Genomic DNA, 18,478 nt, shown 5'->3' with positions numbered 1-18,478 from the left:
ATTAATTAACTACAGTGTTACAATATTTTTTTATTTCATTTCACAAGAGATAAACATTTTTACCTTGAAGTGGAACTATCCAAATCTCAGTTTCTTTTTATAAGATGCAATATCTAATGATTTGGTGCCGTTTCCATGCATCTTCAGCCTTTTCTCATCTGATGAATTTTTCTACCCTTTCCAGTCACTATAAAGTGTTACAACTTTAATTTAGACACAACACATAAATAGTAATTGGAAAGGTACTGCCATTGCATGTGTAATGCAAATATATTTAAAAAAAAATAATGTAAGAGTTGAAATTGATACAACTATCCATAAGCCAATTGACCAAAGAACGAAGATTTGCGCAATTACAGAATGCATATGCCTGGTTCGGGTTTAAAAATAAAAGACCGTTTACAAAACATGAGAAGCGAAAGTGAACAGTAAAAATCGACATGATGAAATTATGAGGTCGTCAAGAAATGAACTTTGTGATAATTTACTCGTTCCCTAAACCTGAAATATTTCCATCGTCTACTTTCAAAATGCTTTTCAAATGAATGGGACCGTCTTTAACCTAAAATATATGTCATACTGAACGTTTCAGCTTGTTTATGGTGAGTAAATAAAAACTGCGTCGTACAAACAACTGTTTACTTTCAGTTTGAGTTTATCGTGACTTACGATCTAAAAACTAGAGACGTTCCGAAATCCTGTTTTGGCCGGATCAGAACTCGGCCAATACGGAAAAAAAATCTGTATTGGCCGAGTTGACATCTTATATTGCATATGCAGTTTTCATCATTTTAAGTACAATAACAGTGTAGTTAATTAATAATGATACAGTTACAGACTCTGCTGCTATAACTTTGTGAACAAAGATTCATACGCACCGCGTGGGTATAACCGTATTACTAATTTCCGATTATTAAAATCTTCGTAAATCTTGATAAAGACCAGTTTCTATCCAATGGATATCAAAATGATTCCGATTATTACTTTTTTAATGATTGTAAAGTTGAAATGGCATGAAAGGCTGACATTATTTAGGAGAACTATTTTGTCTAGCGATTGCTGATCATTGGAGGGTAAAAAGTCCAACACCATAACAAAACGGATCTATTTATCATGTATACATACCGATTGTTTACGATTGTAAGACATGTGCATAAAAGTGAAAGCTCGAATAAATATGAAAAATATAACAAAGGGATAGCTCCAAATACCATTTAATAACAAAAAACATATGGACAGGTCAAGATATCTTTTTGGTAAATAAAATAACGTATGTAAACTGGTTCCCGTCCGACTACAACACTTTAACAAAGACTTTGTTCGAGTGAAGCGTAATACAAGCAGATTCCAGTTAGTATGTAAAATAGTAAATATGAAACCGAGTGCGGTAGGCGGAGGCATAATCAACTTCCGTTAGTTCTGGTCAATGGTATCGGAAACATGCCGCTGATAGCGTCATTTTCCAAAAAAGGTCCCAAAACTCAGGACATTTGAGTCCTTAGAATGACTGAGGGAGACAATTGATACCTATTTTCATAAAGAAGTTTAGCAAAATTTTTAATGTTGGGAGAAAAAAACTAAAAATGTTTTTTTGAAATTCATACAGTGACACCCAGATATCAACTGTTGAAAGCCATTTTTGTTGAGCCTACAACATTTATGTCGGTGAAGCTAGAAATAGCAATCCTACATTCAGTCATCATTGTTGACAGCATAAACATTCAGGTTAAAGATCTACATTCAAGGCAAATTTTGCCGAAATTGTTAGTAGACACTTTAAAGGAGTGATTGCCCTTAAATAGCTCTAAATGTTTGAATTATGCTTTAAATTTTGCATGTGTGCTTTGTTTTTTATTTGTGCTTGAAATCATTATTTGCTTAATTTTTAGTTGTGCTTAATATTTAGTTGTGCTTAAATTTTAGTTGTGCTTCAATTTTAGTTATGCTTCAGTTTTGGCATGTTTAGATGTGCAGTTTAGTAGTGCTTTGTATGTATTTCAATGTGCCTGTGCTGTATCTATGCATTGAAATAACTGCTGTTTATATATCTTATCTGCATGTTCTGTGTTTAAATGTTATGTATATGTTATTAATATTTGGTAATAACATGCTCCGCTAGGCGCAGCTTGATACAACCACAGAGGTCGAACCCTGAACAGTTGGGGCAAGTATGGAAACAACATTCAAGCTCGATACAGCTCTGAATTTGGATTGTGATTAAATATTTGACACAGCATAGGTTTCTGACACAGAATGAATGTGGTCTAAAGAACTTAAAAAAAATGTATTTACCTATTCAAACCATATCATTATTATTTGCTTTCATACATGTATATAAATCAGAAATAACCAACTTAAAATGGAAAATTTTAAAGAAAAAAAAAAGGAAAAAAAGGAAAAAAAAAAAATAGAGGAAAAAACAAATCCCCCCCTAATTTTTTGAACCCCCTTATGATTCATCACCCCCAAACTCAATCCCAGCCTTCCCTTTGTGGTATGGTACCTTGTGTACAATTTCAGAGAGATCCATACACTTGAACACAAGTTATTGTCTGGAAACTAGAAAAAATGCTTGTTTTTTGGCCCCTTTTTCCTAAACGATTAGGGCAATTACCCCCAAACTCAAACCCAGCTTTCCCTTTGTGATATGGAACCTTGTAGTACACTTTCATAAAGATCCATACACTTACACACAAGTTATTGTCTTGAAACTAGAAAAATGCTTGTTTTTTTCACCTTTTGGCTCCTAATACCTAAAATTATGAGGCAAATACCCCCAAAATCGATCCCAGCCTTCCCTTTGAGGTATGGTACCTTGCAGTTCAATTTCAGAGAGATCCATATACTTGAACACAAGTTATTGTCTGGAAACTAGAAAAACGCTTATTTTTGGCCCCTTTTTGGTCCCTTATTCCTAAACGTTTTGGACAATTACCCCCAAACTCAATTCCAGCTTTCCCTTTGTGATATGGAACCTTGCAGTACAATTTCAGAAAGATCCATGCACTTACACATAAGTTATTGTCATGAAACTAGAAAAATGCTTATTTTTTGCCCCTTTTTTTGCCCCGAATTCCCAAAATTTTAAGGCAATTACCCCCAAAATCGATCCCAGCATTCCCTTTGTGATATGGAACCTTGTGGTACAATGTCAGAGAGATCCATACACTAACACACAAGTTATTGTCTGGAAGTTACAAAAATGCTTATTTTTGGCCCCTAATTCCTTAACTGTTGGTACCATAACCCCCAAAATCAATCCCAACCTTCCTTTTGTGGTATTGAACCTTATGGTAAAATTTCATAGAGATCCATTCACTTAAACTAAAGTTATTGTGTGAAAACCAATGTGTCTTTGATTTGACGACGACGAGGACTACGACGCTGACGCCAACGTCATACCAATATACGACCACAAAAATTTTTTTGCGGTCGTATAAAAAGCTCTCAAGAGCTTATGTTTGTACATTGTACTGTTATATGTGAACAGAATAAAAATAAAACTTTCATATTCGTATTCATATAGTCTACAATGTTGGAGAGTGTCCATTGTTGAAGATGCACATAAACCTAGGTGAGTGACACAGGCTCTTTAGAGCATCTAGTTCAATCTATTTAGAACCATAGCTCCTGGACGACAATATTGAAAATTATCAATATTTAACTTGACCTCCATTTTTTCATCAGTAATATTTTCAAAAATTTAAAATCATTGGTCCAGTGGTTCAAAAGAGAAAGTGCACGGAAAAGACATAAAGTGCCATTTTCCAATAGTTAAAGGACTTTTAACTCCTGAATGGAAAAGTGATAATTGTCAATATGGAACCTGATCTCCATTTTGTCATCAGTATCAACATATTATTTGTAACTATGGTATTCACCCCGAATTCAATCTGAATTCAAATTAAGTTATTGGTTGAAACATTGTTGAAGCAACCATTATTAAATAGTGATTCAAAGTTGAACATCAACTTTGATTCAACATTGATACAAATATGCAAAATCTAATAATAAATCAACATTGATTCAACATAGAAAATAAACTTTGATTCAATGTTTAATCAATGTTGTGTGCCTGCTGGGAACCACAAGGACCACAACTCTTGAATGGTAAATGTGAAAACTGTCAATATCGAATTTTACCTCTGTTTTGTTATTGGTATCAGCATATTAAAATTTGAAAAGTATTGGTCAAACGGTTCACAAGTTACTGCATGGAAACAGTTGGCAACCGCCCGCACGCCCTCTGTACTACACCATTTTAATAAAAGAACAGAGTTCCAATGTCCCCCGCGTTGCACATATTTTATCTATCCAAGGTACAAAGGAAATAACTAAAAAAAGCACTTTTTTTTTGTTCTTTAAAACTTTCAATTAATATCTTAAGAGAAATGAAGACTTCAGAGCAAATGCAATGTGATTTCCATTATAATTTATATTTCCAAGGGGCATAATTCTTTAAAAATATTTGATCAGAACTTATTTTCGAAAGTGTCAAAGACAATGCTGATAAAACCTTTGATATAAGTTTCATAAAATTCTGGCAAGAATTGAACACATGAGAGCAATAACATTGCAATTTTCCATATAATCAATATTTTAAAGGGGCATAACTCTTTTATAAATAATTGATTGGCACTGATTTTTGAACTCTTCAAGTACATTGATGATATAAACCTATAATATAAATTTCATAAAAATCTGGCAATAATTGTACACATTAGAGCACTCATAAGGCAATTTTCCATATAATTAATATTTCCAAGGGGCACGACTCTTTTGATAATTATTGATTGGCACAGATTTGCGAACTCGTCCAAGAAATTGCAAATATAAACCTATGATTTAAGCTTCATAAAATTCTGGCAAGAATTGTACATATGAGAGCACTTACAATGTAATTCTCCATATAATTTATTTTTCCAAGGGGCTTAACTCTTTTAAAAATAATTGATCTGCACTGATTTTCGAACTCGTCCAATACATAGCTTATATAAACCTATGATATAAGTTTTATAAAAATCTGGCAAGAATTGATCACATGAGAGCACTTACAAGACCCGATGGACGCCCGGTATTTCCATGCCCTCCGCAACGCATTACGCGGGGGACAATAACACAGGCTTCTGATTTTGGACAGGCCCCTGATCTGGGATGTTCAGATTTTGTAAAGTGTAGTCAAATTAGTCGATTTACAAAATTTTGGATACATTATATTGCCAAAACGTAAAAGAGTACCAGTGGCTTCTATACATGTCAGAGGTTAAATTTTAGTAAATTAATAGACTAACAACAATGTTTATTTTGGCTTGCAGATGCTTATATGGGAGTCACAAAATCTTTCCCAAAATGGAGGTCAAATGACTCTTATTATTTCAAGGTTAAGTGGGTGGACAAGACAAAAGTTTACTTGAGTCCATTTTTACATATGAATAAAGTGGTTACGTGATTATATGGATGCATTTTGCTTTCAAACAAATTAAAGTCACTCTGACCAACATTTTATGCTACAATGGCATATACGTTTTCAGATACCAAGTGACCTAAAATAATTCTTTTTAGTCATTTTTATACATATTTTTATTGATATATTAAAATCCTGGCACCATCCGCCCTTTCTTTTTGGATCGTTTAATCTTTTTGTCTATTTTAGCTTGTTTTCTAGAATCTATATTCTTCTTTCTTTTATCTTGCTGAGCTTTCATTCGATGTTCAGTCTGAGATGTTCTTTCATCCCACTGTTTCTTCCGTTTTTCTTTAAATTTCTCCTTCTTTTTCAAACTTTTCTTTAACAAATTTGGATCGTCTTTTATCTTTTCACCCTCAGCTTTAGCCATAACTTTTTTCCAAGACTCCTTACTTGCAACAGCTTTGGCAGCCTCAGGATTTGTTTCTTTTAGTTTTTCTATTTTCTGCTTTTTCTTCTCTACTTTCTCTAAAAGTCTCTTAAAATCCTTCCCTTTTAAGTTATTCTGTGGGGCCTCTTTATCCCCAGAGTCAACAAAGTCAAATTTACTGAATACCATTTTTCCAGTTTTATCCTTTACAGGTGTAACAGCTGGTTTCTTGACAGGAATGTCTCCATTAATATCTGGTTTCGTCAAATTACCTTTATTTTTTTCTTCCTTTTTTGTCATTTTCTTTTTCAGCTTGCTTTCTTTCCTTCTTAATCTTTTTTTCTCTAAGAATTCATCTGTAGTAAGATTTCTTTTACCTGTTTCAAAATAGACGAAATTAAGTATGGTTATACAAAAAGATGCTCCTATCATTTTGAGCTTCCAAATATTTAAAAATAAACTGTTAACACAGAGATATGTCCTCGTCTGTATGTAATTTTGAGAGTATAATGCAAAAGTTGATATTAAATGGCAACAGCTTTATATGTAAACTATGCAAAACCTGCTGCCCAAAACAGCACACTTCAGTCGTGTCATAGGAGGGACAAAAAATGTAATTTTTAACTCCTATCCCAATTATTTCCCCCCCCCCCACCATCACTTTAATGCATTAGTGAACAGACATATTAAAATTGAAATAATAATGCCAAAACATTGTTTACAGATATATAATAAGCATCTACATCAAGAGCACATGATACACCCTTATTGTGCATATTGAAAGTGTGGCAAAAATAAAATGTGATATTTAGATGGGATTTAATTAGAAGCAAATAAAATTGCTCTGTAGAAAAACATTCACGAGGGCACCCGTAGGCATATAAATATTGTGTCAAATATGACTGTTAATAGTCCAATGATTCTAGAATGACAAACCAGAAAAATTTTCAAAATCAAAAGCAAGACTACATTTTGTTTGATGTAAATTTGATCCAAGCATACTAGAGCTAGTTTATGCCTTTTATTTATCTGACAGTCAAAGTCCCATAAGTCTGGTATGACATAAATGTATCAGCATTCTTTTTAAATCCGTTGTGTGTTTAATTCACCAATTGCAACAAATATGTAAAGTTTCCATTAAATCATTCCAAGGACACTCAAGTTAAGATACAACATTTGAAAAATTTACTTAAATCTGACAATCAAAGTCCAGCTACTCTGACATGACAAACCAGAAAATTAAAAAAATCAAAAGGGAGCTTACACTTCCATCAATCCAAATATTATGATAAAATTACATAATATAAGTTGAAACAAATTTGAGTTATAGTTTAGTGTTGAGGGATGGACGGATTTTGGTATACCATAAAATGTACGGTCTTCTACAGGTTTATAAAAATAGCTTACTGGCATGTTAGGACTAGATTCATTTGAATATTGATAGTATTTTTTTTTTAATGATTTAAGAGCATCATGCTTACAATATAATTAATTATAGAAAAAAAGACATGAAATAGACCCTACAAGACAGAACTCCCACTTTGGTTTTCTTTTGCTTTAAATTACCAACCAATTTCTTGATAAACCTAATCAAATAAAAGAACAGAATACAGATATCCTCAGCAACAGCATATATTTTATCTGTTCAAGGGCAATCACTCAAATAATTTAGTTTTAAAATTTGTCCTTTTAAACTTTTTCCTTATATCAGACTACGAATGTAGTGGTGAGAGCACTTACAATGCAATTTCCATATGATTTCAATTTTTAAGGCACATAACCACTGTAAAACCAGTTGATAGGCCTAGATTTTCAGTCGTTCAACATGGAAATCATAAAAATCTGACGAGAAATGTAGGTATAACAGTGCTAACAATGCAATTTTCCATATGATTTTCATTTCCTAGAGTATTACTCTCTTTGGAATAGTTAATCAGTAAATGATTTTCAAACAAATCTGAGACATTCCTGATATAAACCTTATATATGAATTTCATAAAAATCAGACATGAAAAATAGGTGAGTTCACTTACCATTGCTTGCAATGCAATTTACTATATAATATATATTTCAACAGGACATCACTCCCTCAAATAAAAACATTTTATTGGTGCTGAATTTTTTCGAACTTACACAGACACTGCCGATTAATCCTTTTTTTAATAAAAATCTGACAAGAAATGTAGGCTTGCAAGCCCTAACAACATGTACAATGATAATTTCCATAGAACTCACATAAATTTCCAAGGGGCATTACTTCTGTAAAAATAGATGGTCAACGGGTACGATGATTTTTGAACTAGTTTGAGACATTTATTTAAATATACAAACATTTGATATAGAATTCCTTAAAATCTGACAAGAAATGTAGTTGTGACAGTGCCTACAAGACCAGATGTACAGACAGAAGTACATGCCCAGGCATTTTTATGTCCCCAGCTTTACATTGCAGCAGAGGACAACACAAAATCATTTAATACCTGACAGTTTCAAAAAAAAAATACTTTACCTTTCAGCTCTTCAATCCTTGCGAATAATTTTTCTTGAAGCATCTGTGACCTCTCATTTCCAGCTTCTGTATCTGTTGATTCTTTTTTGTTCTTTTTGTGTTTCTTATGCTTCATCTTTTCTTTAATTTTGCTGTCTGAAAATTGATTTTGTGTTCATTCATTAAAGCTTATGTTGAATTTATTATCACAGACAATCATCACCAAATAACTTTTAATACAGTTACATATTCCTTCATCCAATTTTGAGCTAAAATCTCATTTAGAATAAGTTAAATTCTAGTAAAAAATCTTATTAGAATTCAAATTTTGTCTAATTAATTGTCTATTTTCATGATTTTTCAAGTTCCAACTTTGTTTTCAAATTTTTATTTTGTCTAAAGAGGGAAGCAATTTATAAATAAGGTTAAACTAGTTTGCTAGTAATAGAACCAATGAAACAAAAAATAACACTGTGAAAAACACAAATAACTTATCCTGTCACATTCAGTATGTGTCTGTCATTTAGTCAGGAGACTGTAATTCAATGGTTGTGGTTTGTTGCTCATTTATTGTTTTGTAAGTAAATCAGGCTGTTAGTTTTTTTGTTTGAATTGTTTTACATTTGTCATGTTGGGGCCTTTTATACCTTGCTATTTTGGTATGGGATTTCGGATTGTTGAAAACTGAATGGTGATCTATAATAGTTGGTACATGTACATGATGTAACTTCTACATCATTTGGTCTCTGGTGGAAAGTTGTCTCCTTGGCAATCATACCATACCTTCTAATTTTTAAGTTCAGTTAGACTATTTTTAGCTCTGACAGGTTAACTCTCCTGCAGTGTTATACCAAATTTATTCCTAAAATATTCATATTTCACTTTTGAATTCACATTTACATAAACAGTTTAAATATTAACCATACATTTGCCATATGAAAATGTTTCATACAAATCACCCAAAAATAAAATGTATCTAAAAAAACTATTTATTTGTTGTAGATTTTCTTACATGTCCCTGTAGAGTTATCATTGTCATCTTGCATTTTTGGTGCTGTTTTATTTGAAAAACTACCTCTGTTCCCAAACTTTTTGCCTAGAGGTTTCCCTTTTGATAAGTACATCTCCTCTTCTGAAAGAAACATATAAATGTAAAAGTTTATCTTTTGAGGTCAATTTTCAAACTTTTGATATATGTACACATGAATTTTTTTCTTAATGATATAGATATAAGTATATGAAAATTACAAATTCTGATAAAATAAAAATTACAAATTCATAGACATTGTCCGAAACAAAAATTGTTCAGGAGAGTCGAAAAGTTAAATATTTTATAATGTTTTTCTGGACTAAAATTAAAGTTGCTACATTCAACTCTTAACAAGACACTTTGAATGCTATTTTCAGGTACATGCATGTATAAACAAGACAATTTAAATGCCATATTTAACGCTTTCAATTTTAACAAGATAGTCTGAATGCCATATATATCCAACACTTAGCTAGACAAGTTGATAGATTGCAAAAAGCAATTAATTTTCAGATAGGCAACAATGGTAGCCCTTTCGAGATACAGACTTTAGAAAGTTGATTTTTTTAATGAAACCTTGCTACAATTAAAGAAAAATATAAGGACAGTGGTTTTAGTCCAAAATATATACATTTTGCCTTTGGTTTACTTTTATAAATTTTGACTTTGATGGAGAGTTGTCTCATTAGCACTCATACCACATCTTCTTATATCTATATTATGTAGGTTCCTGTTGTTTTTCTTAAAGTAATTTGTACTTATCTCCCTTGTTTATCAATTTTGCACTAAAACAAATGGGTCTCACCTTAGTGTAGAAAAGACTTCTCAGTTCAGTTAGGGCTAAGGAAAATATATTATTTTGCCTTTGGTATAATGCAGAGAGCACAAAGTCTCTATTAATAAAAATAAATGGGGAATGTGTCCATGGGACACAGATGATGCCCCCACTTGCATATCATATAAAGTTATAAAGGGACTAAACTGAAGAACGGTAAAAGTGACGCTACCCAAATTTGTACTTGATCTGAGTTTTGTGGTTTTAAGCTAAGTATTGTGTATAAGTTTCATAACATTTGGTTGAGGCAAACTTAAGAGAACGGAAACGAAAAATTCAGCAATTTTTCCATTTGTAAAAGGGCATAACTCTAGAACAGTAAAAGTGGCACCACCAAAATTCAAACTTGATCTGTGTTTTGTGGTAATAAGCATTGTGTATAAGTTTCATAACATTTGGTTGAGGCTAACTTAAGCAATCTGCAGCATCATGATCATAATAGCATTAATACAGAATGAAATAGAAATCTAGTATTTGAGACTCACCACCTGTCAAATTTGAACAAACCTTCAGTCATGAAGGTATTCAATTTTGACAGGTCTTGCTGTAAATACTAACCATCTGAATCATCTTCAATCACCTGACTTTTATCCATTAGAATATGTGGAGGAACCATATCTAAATGATATTTAATAAAATCGTAATCGTCTTGTGTGGTGATAACAGCAATATTCATTCCTAATCCTCCTTTATTTTCCTTCTTGGCTGCCACTTCTGTCATGTCTGTCACAGTGCCGAAATTATTCACATCTTTCTGTTTTAATTTTGTATGGCCTTCATTTTCCGAATATTCAGTGTCAGCTTTATGTTTCGATTTCTTGCGATGAATGTTTGTACTGCTTTTTTCCGACACTGTTACCATAGAAACATTGCCTGATAAAAAATTTTGTTTAGCAGAAATTTTGTCTTTATCCTTCTTTAAAATATTGTTCTTATTACTTGAATGAGACACAGACTCTTGATTAATTGCTGACTCAGCAATTTTATCTAGTTTCAACTTTTTTCCTGATTTGGTCATGTTGTCCTGACTGTGAAAACTGTCTGGTTCGTCAATATCTTGGTCATCAAGTGATTCAACAACCCTTTTCTTGTTTTTCTTTCCCATGCCCATGGATGGAGATTGTAATACAGTTTACAAATCTGGAAAATGAAATAATGACAAATAACAATATATACATCAGTCTAACTGAAACAAACACAGGATATCTGTTTAATGGGTGGAACGATAGTATTTACTTTCCAAGAACTAGGTTGCTCTTTTGTGTACCCCTCTTAGGTCAATATATCTGAACACTGATTGGACAAACATACTGCATCTACGAACATATTTTTCCAAGCTGAGGGATGAATCAGGTGTAGAAAAATATAAAATAAATTTTACGTATGTGTACCAGGCGAAAATGAATTTTTGAGAATTTTTGTATTCATTACCGGTTAACTGGCTTCAAAGCATTAGTGGCCTTAGGTTTATAAAGATAGCGGGAAAAGAAGACAGTCGTCATACATATTCATATTTCTTACTGAATATTATAATGAAAGTACTTCAGTTTAATATTGTGTGTGTAGATTCCAAGCCAGTGTTAAAGTGGTTAAAATTCTAAAAAATTTTGTCATAAAATCTTCATAGACAGCTAGAAATTTTTGCATACATACAAAGTCTTACCTTTTGTGTGCTTGTTGGTGCAAAATATTTCCAGAAATATCCAAAAGTAATGGTAAAATAAGATAAGATTTCATTTGAGGTGTGCAATGTTCTACTTCACGGTTAAAATGGTTTCCCTGATTTCCCAAGATCCTTCACTTCCAGAGAGTATAAAATACCAAACTCCATAAAATTTGATGGACCCCAATATCTGGAATGTTCGATTTATATTATCCGGAAATTCGGGGCTGCCAAATTTTACTGAGTTTGATACTTTATACTCTCTGGAAGTGAAGAATCTTGGGAAATCAAGGAAACCATCTTGAAATCAAAGTAGATCATTGCACACCTCAAACAGTCAGGGGTACTACTTAAACAAGTGATTTCAGAATCACTCCCTCGAGTGATTTTGGCTGTGAAATATTAAAAATTTTCACACAGACTTTTTAAAATCACTGAAACAAGTAATTTTAGAAGTTAAAATGTAATCACTTTAATAAGTGTTTATAACATTTTCTTGATATTTTTCCCACAAGCTTGATTTTTTTATTGGTAAAAAGACAACAATTCCATTGAAAAAACAACTATGTATATGCAGAAATTGTCTTTTGCTTGATAAGCCTGACACTTTTACAGTTTTTTTAAAATATGCAAAAACTGGAATAGTTTGTAGATCAGGTCATAACCTTGAAGTAGATCATTCTAACTCTAAAGAAAACCAATCAGGTTACCTAATATTGTTGATCTTTGTCTGATAGTAAGAGTAGTTAATGAATTTTTGATTACAGAAAAATTCCCAAGGGTACTTTTAAAAGCTTTAGTGCACTAACTTACTGCCCAAGTGCACTGGTGAAATTAATATACAAAGAAAAAGGGATAATTGATTTATGTAGGAAAATTATAGAAAAGATTGTGAAAATATGGAAAATCAATGAAATTAGCATTTGAAGATCAAAGAAAACACTAAAATCACTTAAATAGGTGATAACTGAATTTATCAAATCACTGAAATAAGTGATGATGAAATCACTTGTTTAAGTAGCACCCCTGACTGTCAAATAGAATCTGAACTTATTTTACCATTACTTTCTGATATTTCTGGAAATATTTTGCACCAACAAGCACACAAAAGGTTAGACTTTGAATGTTTGCAAAAATTTCTAGCTGTCTATGAAGATTTTATGACAAAATTGGGTCTCAAATTTCTGTCCAAAATTCCCTCTCTCAGTCTAGAAGAAAAACTGGCTTCAGCGTACCATGCATAATGACGTCGTAGGAAGGAGTCATAGAAAAAAAATAAAATAGCCTCTCAAGACGTCATAATTTTTTGGACTAGATAGAGTAGTTAATGCAATATAATGGTATTTTTTTTTTAAAGCTTTAGCACAATAATAAAATTGAGAATGGAAATACAAGTCAAGGGTGTAACTTAAATAAGTTATTAGAGAAAAATAACATACATTTGTTATTGTGGACTAAAAAATCAAAAACTGTGATAACATACATGTATGTATGTTACATGTTTTAAAGGGGCAATATACATCCTTTACTTTGTTAAATTGTATACAAGTTCTATTGATATCATTATTGTCTTTATGTATACTAAACTTTAGAAAGATATAACAGTTCATAGTTTGCCAATCATACATGGTACACCTGTTATTACAGAAAATATATGCCTGTAATAACTAAATGGTGTTATTACAGCTTCTCTACATCTCTTCAAAGCCTTTGCTCAGACATATATATCACAATGTATTTTAATTTATTGTAATAAATAATGATCAGAGCATGCAATGAGGTTCTGTGCAAGATTCCAAGAAATTCCCAAGTGTCTCATTTAATAAGCCTTGTTATTAAAGCTTAGTGTATCCCTTAAAAGCCTTGTCTCATTGATTAACCATGCATGGTTGATAAAAAATGTATTAATTGAATTGGAAAATTAGTTTTCAAGGTTATGTATTAATTTACTGCACAAAGTTTCAAGAATTCCCAAGTGCCCACTAAAAATAAAAATATTTATAATATATTTAACTAATAACAACAGATTAAGAAAAAAAGAGAAGACAACTCATGAAAGTATCTGTAATAACACATGTATGTTATTTTTCTCTAATAACTCATTTAAGTTACACCCTTGACTGCTTACTGGCCTTACAAACACTAAAATTAATATTTAACAGCAAGGAATAATTGATCTATCTACAATGTAAACAAATTTTATCCAGAAAAAATTGTCATTGTGTTGAAAATTCATGAAATCTGTCAGTCGAAATAATCATGACGTCTTGAAAGACTTGAAAGATTGGAGCAACAAGACTTGATTATTCAGATGGTATTTTAATAATGACTAAGAAATATACAATTGGTATCGCCGTAGCAACGTTACGTAATAAGTTATTGTCCTGAAGGTTTGTGAGTAACGTTCCCGGAAAATCGCAGATATTACAAGACAGTTTTAATTTTTTGCAGTGACGCCCTTCATAGGACCTTGTAGGAAGACGTTACGGCAAATAATTAAAACAGCCTTTCAACAATTCACAATTATTTGGACTAGAAATCAGTATAATGAGTTTGTGCCATTAAACACTAAAATATTTGTATTGTATTCAAATCTATTTAAAGATCAAAGGAAACATAAAATCACTTATAAAGATGATCACTGAAATTTACAAATCACGAAAATAAGTAATAATTTAATCACTTGTTTAAGTCATACTCCCTGCTAGTTTTATATTTTAATTGATAATAATTCAAATGTTTGAACTGTTGAAAAGTTTTGCAAGTCTGTAAGTGTAACGACACAAAAAAACACCTACTAACCAAGTTAGCCTCAGCTTATGTGCCACTTTTGTACTGTAAATGTAATAAAAATGTCAATATATAACAAAATACATTACTATATTGTCATATCGGCTGAAAATATATGCTGTTACTTGATTTTGAAGATATTTCCCCACGTGTTGAAAATCCGGATATCAACAAATGTTAATAAAATATAACCAAAACGGTTAGGACAAGAAAAATCCGGAACATCTCGTCTTTGGACAGTTTCAGTTTCTAGCGATCCTAATATAAGACCTTCATTTAATTAATTGAAGATTATTCGCCGGTCGTCAACTATAAAAAGTGTTTATTACTTTACAAACAAAACACAAAAAAATATATGCATTGCAAAATAACTGTAGTTACTGGCTAGTCACCGTGACGGAACCTAGCCAGTAACTACATGCATCAGTGTCTCCTTAACCTGTATATGCTGCAAACTGCTAGAACACATTGTAGTAAGTAACATCCTAAAACATCTGGACACAAATAACATACTATTGGACAATCAGCATGGCTTCAGAGCAAAACGTAGCTGTGAAACAAGGTACCGGTACTCCTTACATTAACTTAGTAACCTTCATAATGGCATACAAACGGATCTAATTATATAAGCCTTCTCCAAGGCATTTGACAAGGAAACTCACAAAAAAAATATTAAGGAAGATGGATAATTATGGCATAAGGGGATATACCTGGAATTGGATATCAGCCTTCCTTAATAATAGAAGGCAACATGTTGTCCTTGATGGGGAGGTATATCTAGTCAAATGCCTGCGGTCAGTGGGGTGCCTCAATGCTCAGTCTTAGGTCCCTTACTTTTCCTGATTTTCATAAATGACCTCCCTGCAACAGTAACATCAAAAACACGCTTGTTCACAGATGACTGTATTTTATACAGAACATTTTAAAATCAGCAAGATTGTACCATCCTACAAAATGACTTAAACTGCCTAGCCAAATGGAAACAAACTTGAGATATGCAATTCCATTCAGAAAAATGCTACTCCCTCACTTTAACAAAAGCACAGTCACCATACAAACATGACTATGTACCAAAAGGCTACATTTTAGAATCCGTCAACACAGCAAAATATCTTGGTATCACCTTATCCAACAACATGTCATGGGATACCCATATTAACAACATCAGTGCTAAAGCAAATACGATCTTGGGCTTTTAAAAAAAAAACTTAGAAATAAACCAGGAAGAAACAAATCTATGGTACAATCAAACCTATGATACTCCTCTTCAGTTTTGTCTCCTAACACCAAAAACAAAATAATAACATTGAAAAAGTACAAAGAAGGACAGCACCGGATACGTCACCAACAGCTACCATAACACCAGTAGTGTCACTTCCATGATTGGCCATTTTAAATGGAAGTCACTTGAAACTCGCAGAAACATCAATCGAGTAATGATGTACAAAAATCACCAGGCGCGTAGCAACCCGTACGCAAAACGCAGTTGCGTACACATCGAAAATTATACAAAAATTAAAATATAGTACATCTAGTAAGAATAAAACATAAGTAATAAATTAAATTAGAAACTATTATAAAAACATGTTAATAATCCCTTTGTAACTATATTCTGTTCCTGAAATTACTTTTCATTTACGGAACCAGCATTATGATTATGTTGCTGATGCAAACAATTAAAATGGTCCTCGAGGTGTCAGAAAACAATTCTATGCCTCCTTACCCAGTCCTTAATCTTTTCTGAAGATTTTAAAATAACTAACGAAATATAATATGACGTTCTAGAGAGACCATGGACAACGATTCATTCTCATGATTTTCCTGTGAGGTATGGATAGTCTTAATAACTTACGTCGGCATAACAGATTTTTTAAACAGTCCAGGTTTAACGGGGGTGGTAAAGGGTAATTTTCGTGCATCGTGTTTGCCGTTTTTATGCCCCGCAACTTAAAGTTGGGGTCATATTGTTTTACCCCTGTCCGTCCGTCCCATTATGGGTATATAGTTATTCCAGATAACTCCTCCTACAGTTTGAATGCTAGGTAGTTTTCACTTTGCTGGCTGTTTGTACATACATTGAGTGTGTGCATGTAGTCAGGGTTTTGATTTTTATTGATATTTGCTCTTTTGGGAGATAGTTTAACTTTGTCATTTTTGAAGTATATACTTGCATAAGAGGTACATAGCGTTTCCGGATAACTTCTCCTACGGTGAACCATAGACCTATGTGCTCCCATGCTCAACTTTGTTTATTTTAAAATAACACTTTGCATCTGCGGGTTCATCATTTGTGTCTCCCAGACACAATAATATCTCAAAGAAAGTCCTACAATGACTTTGTTATAATACAATAACTTCAGAGCGGAGTGCCGGGCATCACTTTTTTTTTTATTGACAATCAGCGTGTTTTACGTTCGGTTGTGCAAGACGGGTGCCTCGTTCAAAGTGTTCCCCAACTTAATTATACGTGCTTCGAGATTAAAAGAGCTTATTTTCCATGCTTCGAGATTTAAAGTGCTTGTTTTCCGTGCTTGGTAAAATTAAAAGACTGTCGTTTTGGAAGTTAATAGAAAGAAATCGGAAATAATTTGATGATTTTCTTTAAAGATTTTGGGACTTCAAACGTATATATTATATATTTGCCAGTTTAAGGTTTCCAACCTATAATATGCGTTCGTTATAGTACGTTTTTTTTTATCATGCAACGTTCAGGGACGACATTATTTCCCGTTCGCCGTGAGATTGTTATTCCTTCTTTGTATTTAACATTTTTTCCGTGCAAGTACAACCCTTTACCATCCGTTAAAACATTACCTACCTAGCAACGAATATTATTTTTTAATTTAATTAAATCAAGCTCAACCCACTACACATTAGAAAATCCAAATTCCTAAGCCAACAGTACTTGTTTGTTTTTCTCTAATTAATACTTTTTTAAATTTTTTTTCCAAAGTTGACCTGTTGCTCATGAAAATAAGATTTCCGTGAGGTCATTTTAAGTCCCAGGAAATTGCGAGAATTTAGGATTTTGCACGATTTACCCGGGAACTTCTGGGGCCTTAGGCGGCCCCCATACCCCCTGCCGTTTGACTTCATCCTCCAGCAATGAGTACACATCATATTGGCCTACCTACGCCCCTGATCACACACAAACTTATAGAGTAAATCCAACATGTCCAAATCTTTACCATGTTTACCTTTCACCACAGCCAGTCAAAAACACCAGATTCACCAATTCACTACAATATCAAACATTCAGCACCAGAACATATTACTTTAAGTACAGCTTTTTCCCATTCACAGTTGTACTGTGGAATTCACTTTCACTAAACATCGTCAGTGTTAACTCTTTGGGTCAGTTTAAAGCACTGATCCAAAGTCAGTACATTTAGATATCTATCCTAGGCCTGTTTGTAAATATATGTAAATGTGTTTATTTTATATTTTTGCACAAAATTATTTTTTTTAATTTGCACTCATAAAATTGTTATCTTTTAACAAGTGTCTGTTTTCGATGCGCCGACGTATAGTCATCCATGTGCTGATGGATCGTCGTACGATGTAGATGTAGATGTAGATAAGTGGTAGACGTTCAGATCCCACGTAGTCTACAACATACTCCCGTTACATATAGCATTAACATTTGAAAACCATAAAAGAAACTAATCTCCAGATTTTTAGATAAATACTTTCCCAAACATTTGTGTGCATCTAAATTTTCTTGTGTAAATAGCCATGTAAACTTCGAAAGATTGTCTAAAGATTGAAAATAATTGCAGGTTAATGAAATTGCAGCAAAAACTCAGTTCTATTATTAAAAAGTAAAATCACAAAA

The 18,478-nt window shown here is 32.6% G+C and overlaps 1 protein-coding gene across 2 annotated transcripts; it reads right to left on the bottom strand.

Annotated features, from left to right (window-relative positions):
• Window positions 1-5,565: 5,565 nt before the first annotated feature.
• Window positions 5,566-14,820, bottom strand: LOC127729560 (surfeit locus protein 6 homolog). 2 transcript variants are annotated; one of them, XM_052237391.1, is made up of 5 exons: window positions 14,656-14,820; window positions 10,749-11,330; window positions 9,338-9,457; window positions 8,347-8,481; window positions 5,566-6,214 (listed from the first exon to the last, which is right to left on the bottom strand). In XM_052237391.1, the coding sequence occupies exons 2-5, from the start codon at window positions 11,299-11,301 to the stop codon at window positions 5,592-5,594; spliced, it is 1,431 nt and encodes a 476-aa protein (XP_052093351.1). In that variant the 5' UTR covers window positions 11,302-11,330; window positions 14,656-14,820; the 3' UTR covers window positions 5,566-5,591. The 2 variants fall into 2 exon arrangements, with proteins under 2 accessions (XP_052093351.1, XP_052093350.1); XM_052237390.1 differs by having other exon boundaries at window positions 14,733-14,820.
• Between the last annotated feature and the right edge of the window lie 3,658 nt (window positions 14,821-18,478).

The sequence above is a fragment of the Mytilus californianus genome, unplaced genomic scaffold (assembly GCF_021869535.1).
Source record: "Mytilus californianus isolate M0D057914Y unplaced genomic scaffold, xbMytCali1.0.p SCAF_2, whole genome shotgun sequence".
In the NCBI taxonomy this organism is placed as follows: Eukaryota; Metazoa; Mollusca; class Bivalvia; order Mytilida; family Mytilidae; genus Mytilus; species Mytilus californianus.
The sequence above is the reverse complement of the archived record's forward strand: the minus strand, read 5'-3'. Positions and strand labels throughout refer to the sequence as shown.

Bases quoted from the DNA above. Each gene is read 5' to 3' on its own strand.
- LOC127729560 (XM_052237391.1), bottom strand. From the start codon at position 11,301: ATGGGCATGGGAAAGAAAAACAAGAAAAGGGTTGTTGAATCACTTGAT. The intron at 9,458-10,748 runs GTTAGTATTTAC...TGTTTCTTTCAG, and splicing joins GATTGAAGATGATTCAGATG to AAGAGGAGATGTACTTATCA. The intron at 8,482-9,337 runs GTAAGAAAATCT...ATCAATTTTCAG, and splicing joins TGATAACTCTACAGGGACAT to ACAGCAAAATTAAAGAAAAG.